This window comes from Falco naumanni, chromosome 4 (assembly GCF_017639655.2).
Source record: "Falco naumanni isolate bFalNau1 chromosome 4, bFalNau1.pat, whole genome shotgun sequence".
Taxonomy (NCBI): domain Eukaryota; kingdom Metazoa; phylum Chordata; class Aves; order Falconiformes; family Falconidae; genus Falco; species Falco naumanni.
The window spans coordinates 4,518,128-4,532,138 of record NC_054057.1 but is presented as its reverse complement, the minus strand read 5'-3'; the positions used below and the strand labels follow the sequence as shown (position 1 = coordinate 4,532,138).

Here is a 14,011-nt window from a genome sequence, read left to right as displayed (position 1 = left end):
AGAGGCAAAAAATATCTGCAGAAGGCAAGATTTTACTTCAAAAGATCAGTATTACAAAGCACTACTGTTGCTGGTATAATCACTTTCATTGGGGAGGATGCTAATATAGACTGGGTTTCTTGTCTTCACAGCCCCCACTGAGCCTTTGCTGTGCAAATTTGCTGATGGAGGGCAAAAAAAGCGCCAGAATCAAAGCAAATACACACAGAATGGAAGGCCGTGGCCCAGAGAAGGAGAGGTAAGTGCCACACGGCAATTATTTTCCTGGGGTTTGGCAGAAGTCAACTGCAGACCTGGAGGTCTACCTTTCAGGCCTACGAAGAAATCAGATTGCACACAAAATACAATAGTTTCACACAGAAAAAGGTATGTAAGCAGGGGGGGGAGAGGGAGGCTTAAAATAACACGTGGGGCGTACAGTTACAGGAAAAGAGAATTTCAGAGCTTGGTGTGGAGCTGTGGAACTGTGCGCAGGCTTGCACCACCACAAACACTCTGCAGCCGGACCTGAGCCCAGTATTCTCTTACTGGTGTGCCATCAGCACCGTGGTATACCTTTTATATACCCCAAGCGATTTACACTTAAGCAACTCAACAGTGTTACTTCCTCCATATAGTTCCCGTTGATAAAACATCATCAGGGATTAGGTGGGTTTTTACAAAAGGGAGAGACGCTTTTGCACATCCAAATGTATGGCCTTGTAAAAGTTTTCCAAAAGGTTAGCTGAGCTGGGCTCTTCAGTCTGTCCAAGACAAAACAGTCTGTAGTAGCCTCAGCTCCATCATGTGTACAAAGTTTAAAAAAAGAAGATTCTAATGGTTGCTTTCTGCTTTGCTACAAATAGCCTGTTACTGGAGTTTCCTTTCTGTGTACGTGTACATGAAGTGATTCCAAACGTGGGTGAAATAAGGAAGGAATTTATTTGACTCTTCAGGAGCTTGTTTACTCTTCTTGACTGTTATTATAGGATAAAGACACTTGAATGATTAAGGTAGATCTGGTCATAGTACATTCTTATGCATGACTATAGCTACGAAGGCTGAAGGACTTACAAGTATTTCTATCCTAAACACCTAGTCTTTGTGTTTGTGATTCAGACTTCAAGGGAAAAAAAAAGTATGTTGCTCAATTGTGACCCACTAGAATACAAGTTTGTTGGGATTTTTTCTTTTTTGTTGTTGTTTTTGTTTGGATTTTTTGTTTGTTGGGTTTTCCTATATTTACTTCAATTTTACAAAGCAAATAGACAAGAAAACAATTTGTATTTCTAAGTTGTATGTTTCTAGAGGGTTTCTGCTTTTTTGTAACTACTTGATTTTGCTAGCTGATACTTTTTGGACCATTAGCTTATGACATATACACTCTAGCACAATCGGTGAGCTCCTAAAACAACCAAAAAGGCCTCTTGAAATGATAGAATTTTTTCCCTCCAGCAAGGTGGTTGTTGTACACTGTTCCAACAGTAATGCTCCAGAATATTTTTTAGCTTTGTGGGCTGAAAGTGGGCAGTGTGACAACCACATTTGCTACAAGAGATTGCAGAAGTGTCCAAAGGTTCATTGGAGTCTCTTGTGTTGTATGTCTCAAAAAATGGAGACATCTTCTTAGGAGCTATTATGGTTTGTCATGTTAAGGATGTACTGAGGAACAAGTGCACAAGTGCTTCAGGAGTAGACTCAGGTCATTGTATACAGAGGTTGAAACAAAGGTCTATATATAGGAGACAATAATGAACCCTCAGGAAGTCAACAGTCCATATTTTAAAGACCTCTAAATCCCCATTTAAATAGTAAATAGCATCACAGCTATTATCTCCACTGTTCTATACTTCCTTCAGTTCAAATCAATAAACAAGAGAATATAAAGTTAAAGCCAGCAAGGCACCGTTATGCCTATGGCCTCAGGGCATCAGCTTATTACATTGTACGTAGTCCATTTGCTGCTAGTGGAGTGGCTCATATTAAGCACGGTGATATCCCTGTGGCCTAGAGGCAGGGTGTGGTTGCTGTGTTCATAGTTAACAACATTTAAAAACTAGTTTTCAGGGCTGGAAGCCATCATTCCTTATTGTTCACAAAGAACTACAGAGCTGTTGTCATGGTATAATCTACAAATGTGGAAAGATTGTAAAGATCCAAACTCAGAAATATTTCAGACTAGGAATGTGTTCTGTTTTCTTAGATTTTGTTAGATTCTCTCTGTTTACTAACATCTGGTTGATACCTTTTGCATCAAAGGCAGGAATTCATGTTCTCTTTTAGGGTCATTCATTCATTGCATTTCTTCCCCACTGTTGCAGTTTTCTTATTTCCAATGTAAAATCCTTCTGTGTAATTACTCTTATACTCTATATGCAGTAGGGTTTTCTAACTCTTTGCCCTTTAGTGATCTTACTCTAAGCATGATACACCGTTCAGTTGCTTTCTGTGTAGCTGCGCTTGGGTAACCTTCCTCCAATTACTCCTGTCAACTTTAATTTCTTTAAAAAAGAACAGGCAGTGAGTAGTGAGGAAGAATTGATATATGACAAGTGTCATAGTTCTGATGACAAGTGGGATCTGGGCATATTCCCCGTGCCTCTGCTTTTTCTTTGTTTTTTCCCCAAAGGAAAGCATTGAAACAGTGTCCAGGAGATTACTCCCTCAGTATTTCCACCCTGGCCATATCCTGTGGCATCTAGACCAAGATGTATTTTGGCTATTGTTCAGATAAGCCTTTGCATTCTTCAATACTTACGTGAAGGGCATTTCTAAAACTTCTGAGGTTGAACCAGCGTTAACACTGAGCGTGCGTGAGGATTATTGCTCGGAAAGGCTGATCCCAGGGAAGTGCCACTAACGGTTCTGTCGCTGGCCTCAGATCTGAGCATGCAAAGTAGGGAACAGGCAGCTGTGCCCGGGACTCCGCCACGGGGGGGAACGGCAGGAGATCTAGCGCGGAGGGGCAAGTTTGCCGCAGCGCTGCCTCTCCGGCCATGCTGTTCTTGGAGGTTTCACGCTCTTTTATGGAGAGCTTCTGGGGATTTTTATAGGAGAAGATTACTTCTTTTGGGTGAAGTTCTCAGGCCATACTGCAGAATGTAATAGAAAATCTTATTCCTATCATACATTGTTGTAGATTGCGTCACAACCATATAGAACTGTTTTAGTTAGCTCTTAAATTGGCTCACCTTTTGAAGTCAGGTCTTTAGCAATACACTGAATTTCTCTAGGGCTTTTCAGGTCTTTTTTCGGTATTTGGTCACTTGGCCAGTTGTAACCAGGGCAGAATTCCTGACCTCGAGTAGCACTTTCTGTCCTTACTCTTCCACTCTTGTTTGAAGCCTCAGGAAATACTCAGCAGATTTACTGAGGCATTTAACTGAGGATTTGTGATGGCTGACCAGTTCTGGACTAAGGAGCCAACAGCTTAGATTACTGATGGCTTTATAAAAGGCTGTCAAATTAGGTATCTAACATACAGGTGCAATAAATGTACAGTGAAACTTGCAAATGCTGGAAATATTTGCAGTGAAATTCTGACCTAATAACTGACATGATTGCTGCACAAAGTCCAATTACTTTTTTTGAGGCTAGTTTTTCCTGAGTCACACTGGTTTCATTCAGCACTCTGTTTTGAACCTCCCTGACAAGACCATTTTGAGATGGTGGTCGAGGTTAATCAGATTCAAATTCTGACTGTAAAATATTTATTTTGATTTACTTCTGATTTCAGTTAACAAGTCCAGAGGTGAGTGACATATCTCAAAAAAAATTACCATTAGCTGAAAATATATCTGGGGAATCAACAGTAGTTACAAATTGAGATCGGACTGGACCGGTTTTAAAACTGCAACTTAAATTTTACAACATAATCTTTTATTTCAGGTTTACTGAAACTTCATTTTGGTTATTCAGAAATAAATATTTTGATATGTGTATTCAAGAGAGTGGTTATTTGCAATTTATCTGGTAGAAAGAGAGAAATCTCACAAAGTGAAAACAAATGAAATCACTGTGCATCAGCCCAAAGCTTATTATTGTTTACAGTTCTAGAAATGGTGGCCTTTCTGGTTATGGTCAGCCCAAACTGATTAAGTTGGGGATTTTTACAATCACAGTATTTTGAAAATTTTGATAATTTCATTTGCAAGTTTCTGTGAAACTTGGACCATTTAAATATTTGCATAATCTTTTTGCAAGACACTATCACCATTACCGTATTGCTGTATATATCACAACAGCAACATGCACCACTGAATGCGACCCCCTTGTCATTGAATTTGGTCTGATGTCTAAAATGACATTTAATAATTGCCACCAATAATTCTATTGGTTGCTTTCTTGCTTCTGTAATCTTGGTTACATTTTTTGTTTCTAAATAGCCAAGAGATTAACCTCTGTTTCTTTCCCTTCCCTCTCTTCCTCCTTTCCTCCTTTCTCCTTTGTTTTCTTTGAAGATCAGTTGCTGAAATGTCTGAAGTATTAAACATGGTTTTAATTCTTTCTTAAAAAAATAAGATGACCTAGTAGCTTGGGAATGTTGCTTTTGTTAACATTTTCTCTTTATCTGCTACTCATTACAGTTTTGTCTAATGCAAACAGTGATTTAGAGAGAAAAACATACAATAGGTAATTTGAGAGACTTCCCAATTTTTTGTAAAGTCAGTACCAGTGAAGGGCTGAAGCAGTTGATGCTGGTGCTGGTCATCCTTTCTGTACCAACAGCAGGCATTTAGAAATGATTATCTGTGCCAGGCCCATTTATAACTCAGACATAGATGTATTTTTATGCTTCCAAGGAGATAGTTGCTACTTAGTTGTGTTTCATAATCCACAGTGTCCAGGGCTGATGCATTTTATACCTAGACAAACAATGTTTTCTTCTCTGTGGGAGACAGTTTCCAAGCCTGTCCAGATATGCAGTAGTACCCTCATATGCAAACCATGCACAAAGACGTTTACTGTGTATTTAGCATGCGTGTGAGTTAGACATTGGTCAGTATTTTGCATGCTTATTTTCAGCAAAACCTTAGTTTAGCAAAGAGAGGAATTGAACCTGAAGGTTCAACACAGAAGGAGAAAGTAGAAGGGAAAAAGGTAACTGGCAATAAGTTAAAAGATACAGAGCAACAAATTAAAACTTCCTCATGAAACAAGATGCTGTCATTGTGAGCAATGTTTTGGAAAGATGCCTAAGTGGCACAAATACCAGAGAACAGTTTAAATGGTTGGATTTTGAGCTTCTAAAACAGAGAAGTATTTTAAAATAATGACCTATATGCAGTCACTGTACCTGAAATCAGGATTTTAAAAGGGACCATTTTTACTCATAAACAGGGCCATGGTTTGGTTAAATAGAATCAGGACTGTACCTTGTCTCTGAGATTAGTTTTCTTATTTTTCATTTTGTTTTTGGATTTCCTTCTACAGTGAAAAATGCCATGCCATTTGCCCCAGAGATTTTCTTGCAGTTGGGTTTTCCTCCAAACTGCTGCTACGACAGTGTTTTCTTTTGCACAATGAACAGATGTTGGAGACAGGGGAAAAGGACATATCATTTTCTACACTCTGCTGTATCTCCAAGAGATATTTGGTGGGCTGTCATTTTCAGTAGCACTGCAAGCCATCCCTGGAAGTCTTCCCAGCTCACTGTAACACACATATTTAGCGTGCAGATGTGACTGTAATCCACAGCTGCTTTAACACTGGATCAGACTGATGGCAAAACGGGTGTGCCAGATCCCCAAAAGCAGATGGTTCATGGACCTGAAGATGGCAAGGTTAAATTTATGAGCTGGCTGTGAACACAAAATGATTCTGGTTTATTATGTATGTCCCTGTAAGGAGGGTATTATCCTCTTCTTTTTCCTTTTAACTTTTGTAAACTCCAGCACTTATCTTTAAATTCATCAGATAAATTGAAGTGGGAACAAAGTGACTCGACCCCAAGAACAGAAGCTGTGTGGATCAGACTTCCAGTCCCGTTCTGTAGGACAAAAAGGGCTTCTTGTCATTCATTTGGGTATCTGAACTTGTCATTGTGTTTATCAGCTCAACCTCTGACCTTCTGAGGTTCATGAATCACTTCCCAAGTTTGACCTCAATATTACATACTTTCCCTCTACAACCACTTTTTTCTTAGAACTTCCTTAAGGAGCACACATCACTGGGAAATGCTCCGTTTCTTTCATATGCGTCTATATATTTAAGAGGTGTCACATTAACATTCTAGATTTCTCCTCTAAAAAGGAAAGGTGGTTTTTATTCAGAAAAAAATTCAGAATTTTTTCTAACAATGTGGAACATTTCTGACAGAACTGTGTGAATAATCAAAGGAAGGAAATCTGCCAAGTTAACTTTACTGGTGACTGAGCTTTTTTTATTAAATCAGTATTTTAAATTAATCTAATTTGGGTTGTTGGCTTCTTCCCCTCCTCTCACTTCCTCCTGAAACAAGGTGTTTCAGTCAGACTATCTGCTGTCAGGGCCCAAGAGATCCTTGCTGTGATGCCTGGCAGATATTAGTGGTGGTAACAAAACAACTCCAGGAATTTCAGTGTTGAGATTTCAATTGATTCCACCGTAGCAGCCAAGAGCACACCCATTCCCCTGGGACGGCAGTCCCCCAGTGTGAAAGGACGGGGGGATGAGTCAGAGGCGATGAGGAAGAGAGACTTATCTTCTGGTTTAACTCCCACATCGGTTCACCATAGAAATCCCTTGAGTCCTAGGATGCAACCTTGGTTTTCCAAATCTCACCTTAAGGAGGAGAAACCTCGGGAGCCTTACGCATGGAAAACCTACCGTATCAGTGGATTTCACCACTTTGTAATTTGTAGGTCTCCCCAGTTTTTTCCGATGGGGCTGTGGCCTCCTGCACAGTAAGAAATCCTGCAGTGACAGCAGCCTGGCTTTGCGCAGGTGCTCCAGCACTAGGCGTAGGCTGGCCAGAGCAGGTTCGAGGGGATGGGGTGGAAGATTCCCCTCTGAGGAACAGGCATAGGACATCTGTGTAGTAGGTCAATATTCTGGTGAATTTTTGCACACAGTGAGGGAAAAACTTGTTTGCTGCAAGTAGGTGGTGATATATTGATGAAGTTGTTCATGAAAGCTGCTTCCCATCAGCACAGAAGGTATCAGGCAACCTAAAATTTGGTCATTTATAGGTATTTGTGATTGCTGGAAGGCAGATACTGGACTGATAAAGGTTCTTGTGAGACTTCACAGAGATTCGGAAGAGAAATAAACCCTCCTTATTTCACCTGATATTGAAGATGTGATAATTTATTTTTTTATAATCACTCCGCAACTTAATCATTTCTTTGTGAGATTTGCAAATCCAATTTACATAAGCTATGCAAATGTGATGGTCTAAGAGTCTTTTTAATGAAGCAAATGTGCTCATTTGTGTTCAAATCATAACAAAGAGGGGGAGGGGACAGAAACAGAACACCTTGTCTTTGCCCATGGAAAATTTTGCACGTTAAAGTGTTGAACAAAGGCCTTCAAACTTACTGGGGGAATCCTAGCCTTCCAGAGGCTTTCTGATATTCCCTGCACTTTATTGAAGACCTGAAATTTAAAGAAAGGTGTGGATAGGGTCTCTTGTTACTAGAATCTCTTTCTTCACCAATGTCAATAATTAGAAAACTGCAGGAACAAAATAACAAAAATCTTCATTCCTTTGTCTTAAGTTCAGACACTTCAGTAAAAATAAACAGTAAGTAGACACATATGGTTTAAATAGTCTTTTTAAAAAAATCAGTATTTCAAACGAGATGGTGTTATTTCTCTGTCACATGACATTCTGAACAGACCAGTTGAGTAATCATTGAGAATGGTCTTAATTTATTATTATGTGTGGGGCTGATAGCAGCTATCCTTTTTTATTAGTATTAGTATTAATATTAGTATTAGTATTACTTTAAGGGATTGCGTGTTGAAGAAGTGCAAGATTTTCATTCAGTAGCTGAGTGTATGTCCATTATCTGGCTGAGCGGCATAAAAATTCTGCGGTTCAGTTGTTCCATCGTAGGAGAATTATCTGACAAATATTTTCCTAAAGCGGCATTCATCAGTGCTACTTTCTCAGGTGCATTTCATCAGAAGTGTCACTATCGGAAGGAGGAATAAGGTCTTGTCCTTCCACTGAAACATCAGCAAAACAATAGATGAAAAGACCTGGGAGAAAATGCTCTTCAGCACAACAGAGGACTGCTGCAGAGGCATCAGCCAGTGCCTTGGTATAGTTAATACTGTATTAAGCACAGAGTTAGCTATATTTAGTTCTGGTTTTGACAAAGCTGGACCTCTGTCACATGGAAGTCTGAGGCCAGCCCTAATATTCTGTATTTGGTATTTTTGGAATTCCTGTTTGTGTGCTATGGAAGAAAGTGCAGACAATTTTCCAGTAAGTCATTACTGCTCATCAGTTTTTATTCCTAATGAATGAGGATGCTTCAGACCATAAATCTTTCACTGGTCCAGGCTAACTGTTGCCTCTCCTGGGCTTCCAGCCAGCATAATTTTGTAGGGAGGAATTACACAACTTGATGAGAAAGAGGTAAATAGTCCTCTGTTAGCAGCTATTTGAAATAGCAGCTGTTTAATACTATTCAGCAATGGGGGATATTAGCAATATTACTGGGCAAACTGTAGGTGGTATACCATATGTACATATTGCCGCATGCTGTGTGGTATTTGTCTGATGTGAAACTTTTCATTTACTGGCAAGTGTGATAGTGATATTTATAGTGGTCACTGCTGAAGTTCTTGAACAGATTCTGGTAATCTGTCACCGTGCAGCATGGATGTGGAGCACAGATAAGGAGATGAGTGTCAAGCCTTGCGTATTTTGTGCTTGGCAGGCCCACCACAGTGTCACTTATTCCTAGTACCAACGATCAGGAATGGAGGTGATGCTAATATATAGAGAATGGAGCATGTGCGGTTTGTCTGCATGTGCCCACACACAGGTCAGAGGCGCGGTGGGGCTGGAGGGTGGGCTGAGGACCTGTGCAGAACCATGTGCTCAAATATCCATAATCCAGGTAACCGAAGGCAGCGTAAACATGTGTTTGCACGTCTTGTGGACATTGAGCGTTGTTAGGGCTTCAGTGAAAAAGCTGCTGCAAGTCATCCTTTCTGCACCCTCATTCTTATTTATGTCAAAGAAACTAAAATAAGAGCAACTGTTCGTTTTCCTCTTTCCTCCCAGCCCTCCTTCCCTTGTTGCCACTTTGTCTCCAGGTCACATTAATGCGAGCTGTGGGATATAGCGAGCTCTGATCCAGGCAGCTATAACCTAGGAACTCCCTTATTTAGAAAGCTTGGATCTCTCCTTTCCCAAGGAATTATAAGGGTATTTTTTCTTAGTATTGAGTAGACATGTTATGAGATGTTAAAATGTCAGCACCTTGATTTATAGAGAATATTGTAAGTTATTTTTTAAAATTGTTAGAACTAATTTTTCTGTCCCTCTAGGGCTTGTACATACTATTTGAGTTTTCTTTACCAGCACAGGAATATAAAAAGAAAGCAATAACAAATTTTACAAGTGTTAAAAAGAGAAAGGAAAATAAGAGAGGATTTTTTTCTCTAAAATCTATTCCAGACAAAAAATGTTTATGACATTAAGGTTTTATTGGCTCTCTTTTGGGATGAACTGTATACATTTCCATTAGTAATTGATGCAACCTTACCAAACAATATGATATGCTGAGAATGTGTAAGATGTAAGAATACAAAAACAAGTAGATCATCCCTCATGATTTTCTAGGCTAATTAATATTTACATCAAAATTAGCATTGGTTGGGGTCATCTTATAGTTGATTCTTTGACATTTTAAACTTGCAGAATTAGCCATTTTTTATTTTTCTTTGTATGAAATGAATGCATTTTAAAAAAGTAGCCATGTGTTCTTGGCCTTAGTCTCCTGAATTATCCTTTGCTTGGGAGATAGTACGTATTTTATTTAAAACAATGGCATTTTCAATAAGCAAAACATTTACCCTAGTGTCTGCTTATAATGAGAATAATATAAAAATTTAATATTGACATGAACTTTTTTTTTTTGCTACATAAGGTAGTGTGAAGCCTGCCCTTTCAGATCAGAAATTATTTTTGGCCTCTGGGAACTTGGACCATCTCCTCTTAGACCAGCATGCAGCTGCCGGGCTAACCTGGCTCTTCCAGTAGTGCTGCCTGCTCTCTGCCTGCTCGTCACCAGAGCATTTACCCTGGCTGCTCACCTGCCTGCGTGGGAGCTGGCCAAGCCCAAATGCTTTCCTGACCTGTCTGAGCAGCCATCTGGAAGGGGACAGATGCCATTATTCAGAAGTACTTCGGTAGATGGGTCCAGGGGCATTAAAAGCTCCCACCAGGAGCACAGACCCTGCTGCATGCTTGGTAGAGCACCTGTCCTTGAAGCAAATGCTGCTGTCTCATATCGCAGGCAACAAGCGTATGGTCTGTATGACAAACAGAGAGAAATACAGCGCCTTGGGGTGGGATGGTGCCATGGCCATTTTTCAGCAGCTCCCAAAGAGGTGGCAGCACCTTGGCTAACGGGGTCCTCTCCTCTCTGCTTCTAACCCCACACAAAGGGAGATGTCTTCCATCTCCTGGTAGTGTCTTATATTGGCAAGATTTTCACAAAGCGGGGGGGGGGGGGGGGGGGGGGGAGGAAGGAAGACTAAAAGTCAAAGCAAATGCAGTATGTAGGAGGAGAGATTGTCAGCTCCACATATTCAAGTAAACGCTGGGGAAAAAGCTGGTCCTTCCCGCACAGCCCCAGCTGCTGTCCTGAAGCTTAAGGTGGAGCAGGGAATTCAGTCTCCAGCCCTGCCCGCTCCCTGCTTTTCCTGCAGTAGCTGTGGGTATGTCTGGAATGGTGGCGGCGGTGATGGTTGTTAACTGGATGCTGTTTTGACACTGCCAAGTCCTTTCACACAGGTCACCATCTGCTTGGTGGTGAACGGCAGTTGAAAGGCTCTGTGTAGCCCATTAACAAATTCTTTTGCTGTCCAGACCTCTGAAGTATTTTAGAAGCCTTGTTCAAAAGCTCAAGCACTTTTTTTTTTTTTTTTGTCTTTTCTGCTTCACAGCCCTTCTACTTTTGTTTCGTGTCTCATGGTAATGAATTAACTGTAAGTAAGGGTGACAGCCCAAGAAAATGGTAGACTGGGGTCCTGCAGGGTGTAGCCTTTGTAGGAAAGATGAGGCTCCTTCCCGAGAAGCTCTCGTGAAGTTGGCTGTAGAATATTTATGAGCTACCTGTCTCACAAGCAACGGCAGGATTTGGCCCTCTGTTGTTACAGTGAGCAATCGGAGGTAAATGCATTGATCCCAGTGGAGTTATTAATTGACACTGGTGCAACAAAACCACCATTTGCCATAAAAGTTATGGAGAGATGACAACCAACGTACTGGACAGATCTTTTTCTCAGGAAGCTCTCTGGCAGGGAAGGTAGCCAATCTGTCCATGCTGCTTTGGGTCATCTGAGCTTCCCTGGAGAATTTAGATTTCCATCTAAGTTGCATTCAGTTTTTATTCATATTGGCTTAGAATATGTTTAATGTCTTTTTTTTTTTTTTTCCCCCTGCAGTAATAGTAAAAATCTGTTTTTCTTCCCTAACTATGTGCAGGCTGGCATGGCTTTGACTTACGATCCAACAGCTGCTATACAGAATGGGTAAGGAATGCATGTTTTCTTATGCCTTTCTAAAAATTATTTTGAATGCCATCTTCTGTTTTCTCTTTCTGTGGTGAAACTTATTCAGAAGCAAGTTCACTCAGTCATATTTTGTCTGAAGCATGTAATGTCATATTGTCAATTTCTTCTTTTAGTTTCCCTTTTGGTTTTATGCCCTCTTGTTTGTAATACCCATTTGAATGGGAAGTTGTTTTTCCTAATAGTTTCCATCTCTATTTGGCAAATGCTAGTGGATTTATTTTTTTTAATCTCTCTGTCATGAAGTGGAAACCAATGAAGTTTCCCTTTACTGACTTTGCTTTTGTTAAAATAATCATTGAAGATTCCAGTGTATTTTGGATAATAGAGCTGTTACTTCATCTGGGGCTCTCTCTACAGGCTGGCTGGCTTCCATGGCATTGTCTGAATAGAAATGCCAAATCAGAAGAAAGCCTTAAATTAGTGTGCAAGCAGATGGGATTTACGGGTAAAACTCTGAGCAACACTCTTCATTTCTCAACTACCATTTGAAGACACAAGGGATTGTAAAATTTTTCAAATTTAGCAAAGAAATTACATCATTTTATTATTTACCTGCCTGATTACATTTCCAATTATTTCATGAGCTGGAAAAACAGAGCCTTGAAATCTAGCTATCCTTTCAGATAGGCGAACAACAATTTGAAGAGAAGCAGGAGGTTCAGCCGTGAACTCTTTGACAGTCACTCTTTGATCAGAGAGATGTTTGATATGATTATCAAACTCCATGCATACTTCTGTCTGTGTTCTCCAGCTGAAGGGGAGAATGTGTTGATACAGACAAGAATGGGTTTATTTGTTAAGTATTTGTTCAGGCACTGCTAGTTGAAACGTTTAGGAAAAAACTAACATTCCCAGTACTTTAAAAAACAAAAAACAATGATAATAGTATATTTTGCTTAATTGCCTTTTACAAGCAGTAGCTTTGCAGGACTCGTGATATTCCCATGTTGTGAAGGAAACAGCCAAACCAGAGCAACTCAGGAAAAAGAGGGTTTTCACACTGTGGCTGTGATTTCAGAATCCTCTGGCTCTGTTTCCCTGTTATGACCTCCCAAACAAAGTCTTTCTTCTCTATCATCATACTTTTCAGCTGGTTACATGCTATAGGCTGTAAATAAAGCCACCACTAGTTCATAGTCCACCAGCGTTTCGTCTGGACAACTGGCTTTTATTTCAGTAGAATTCCTGCATGTCAGTTGCATGAATGTCTGGAAACTGTAATTTGAATGATCCTTTGAGATTAATATAATTTTACCTTAAGAATATATTTTTTTAAATTGTGAAAGTCATCTCAGACATCACTTGTATCAAAGAGTACCAGTACTGCTCAGGTGTTCAGGCTGCTCAGGTGGTTTGGTCATTCAGTTGTTTGAACTTACTGTCACTGATCATTGGGAAAAGAAATAGTACACAATGTAGAATTTCAGCTCTCCGTTTTTTAAAATGTTCTTTTATTTGTAGAGCATGAAATAAACTACAGCCCTGGATATCTCTCTACGAGTGACAATTAATTACCGCTTTGACATATCTCTTCTTTCTGGAGTGTCAAAATATTTTCAATTCCATCAAAACAAAATCATCTCATTCAAAATGTTCTTATGGTGAGATCTTGATTGTATGCAGTATTATAAGGAGAAGCTGTTATTATGCGGGAAAATCGATTTGTCCACCAAAAGTTACACAACTGTTGTTCCTTCCTTTGGTTGCATCTTACCTGGGGATCACCAGGACCCTTTGGTTACACAGTTTCTTTTTAGCTCCCCAGACATTCACATCATAGTGTCTACATATCCTGTAGTTCTACATTTTTACTGTTTTTCAGAAGCCTCTTTGCTTGCAAGTGCAACAGAAGTCTATCTCATGGGTTTTGTTTTAGCTAAGTCTGGGAGCACCTCAATGCTTTGCTCGTAAAATGGGCAAATACGATTTGTTCTTCACTGACACCAGGCACTGGTATCATGGCAGGCGTGTGGCCGTGGTGAAAGAGTTAAATGCTCTTAAGCATGATGAAGTTCGCCTAGTTGTCAATGAAGGGGAGTTAAGCAAACACATTGCTCTTCCTCACAGTAAGGACAGTCTGGAAGCGAGCACAGAGCTGCAGCTTGCAGCCTGGTTGTGTCGATGGTGTGCCTGTACCTGCCCTGTGGGTGAAATCCTCCATGATACTTTGTCAGTAAGGTGGACCAAGCCATTAGCGTTTGCACGGAACAGTGTCACCCAGAGGTCTGTAAAACAAAGACTGCTTCCTTGCAGCAGGCCTGTTTGGTGCAGCAGTCAGGTTAAGCAGCTGTTG

The 14,011-nt window shown here is 40.2% G+C and overlaps 1 protein-coding gene across 9 annotated transcripts in view; it reads left to right on the top strand.

Annotated features, from left to right (window-relative positions):
- RBMS3 (RNA binding motif single stranded interacting protein 3) overlaps positions 1 to 14,011 on the top strand; it is a 719,039-nt gene that overhangs the window by 627,440 nt on the left and 77,588 nt on the right. For all 9 annotated transcript variants that reach the window (XM_040589729.1, XM_040589728.1, XM_040589727.1 and 6 more), the window contains 2 exons: positions 132 to 238; positions 11,630 to 11,676. In XM_040589729.1, coding sequence (XP_040445663.1) covers positions 132 to 238; positions 11,630 to 11,676 — 154 coding nt within the window. The remainder of the gene's footprint in view (positions 1 to 131; positions 239 to 11,629; positions 11,677 to 14,011) is intronic.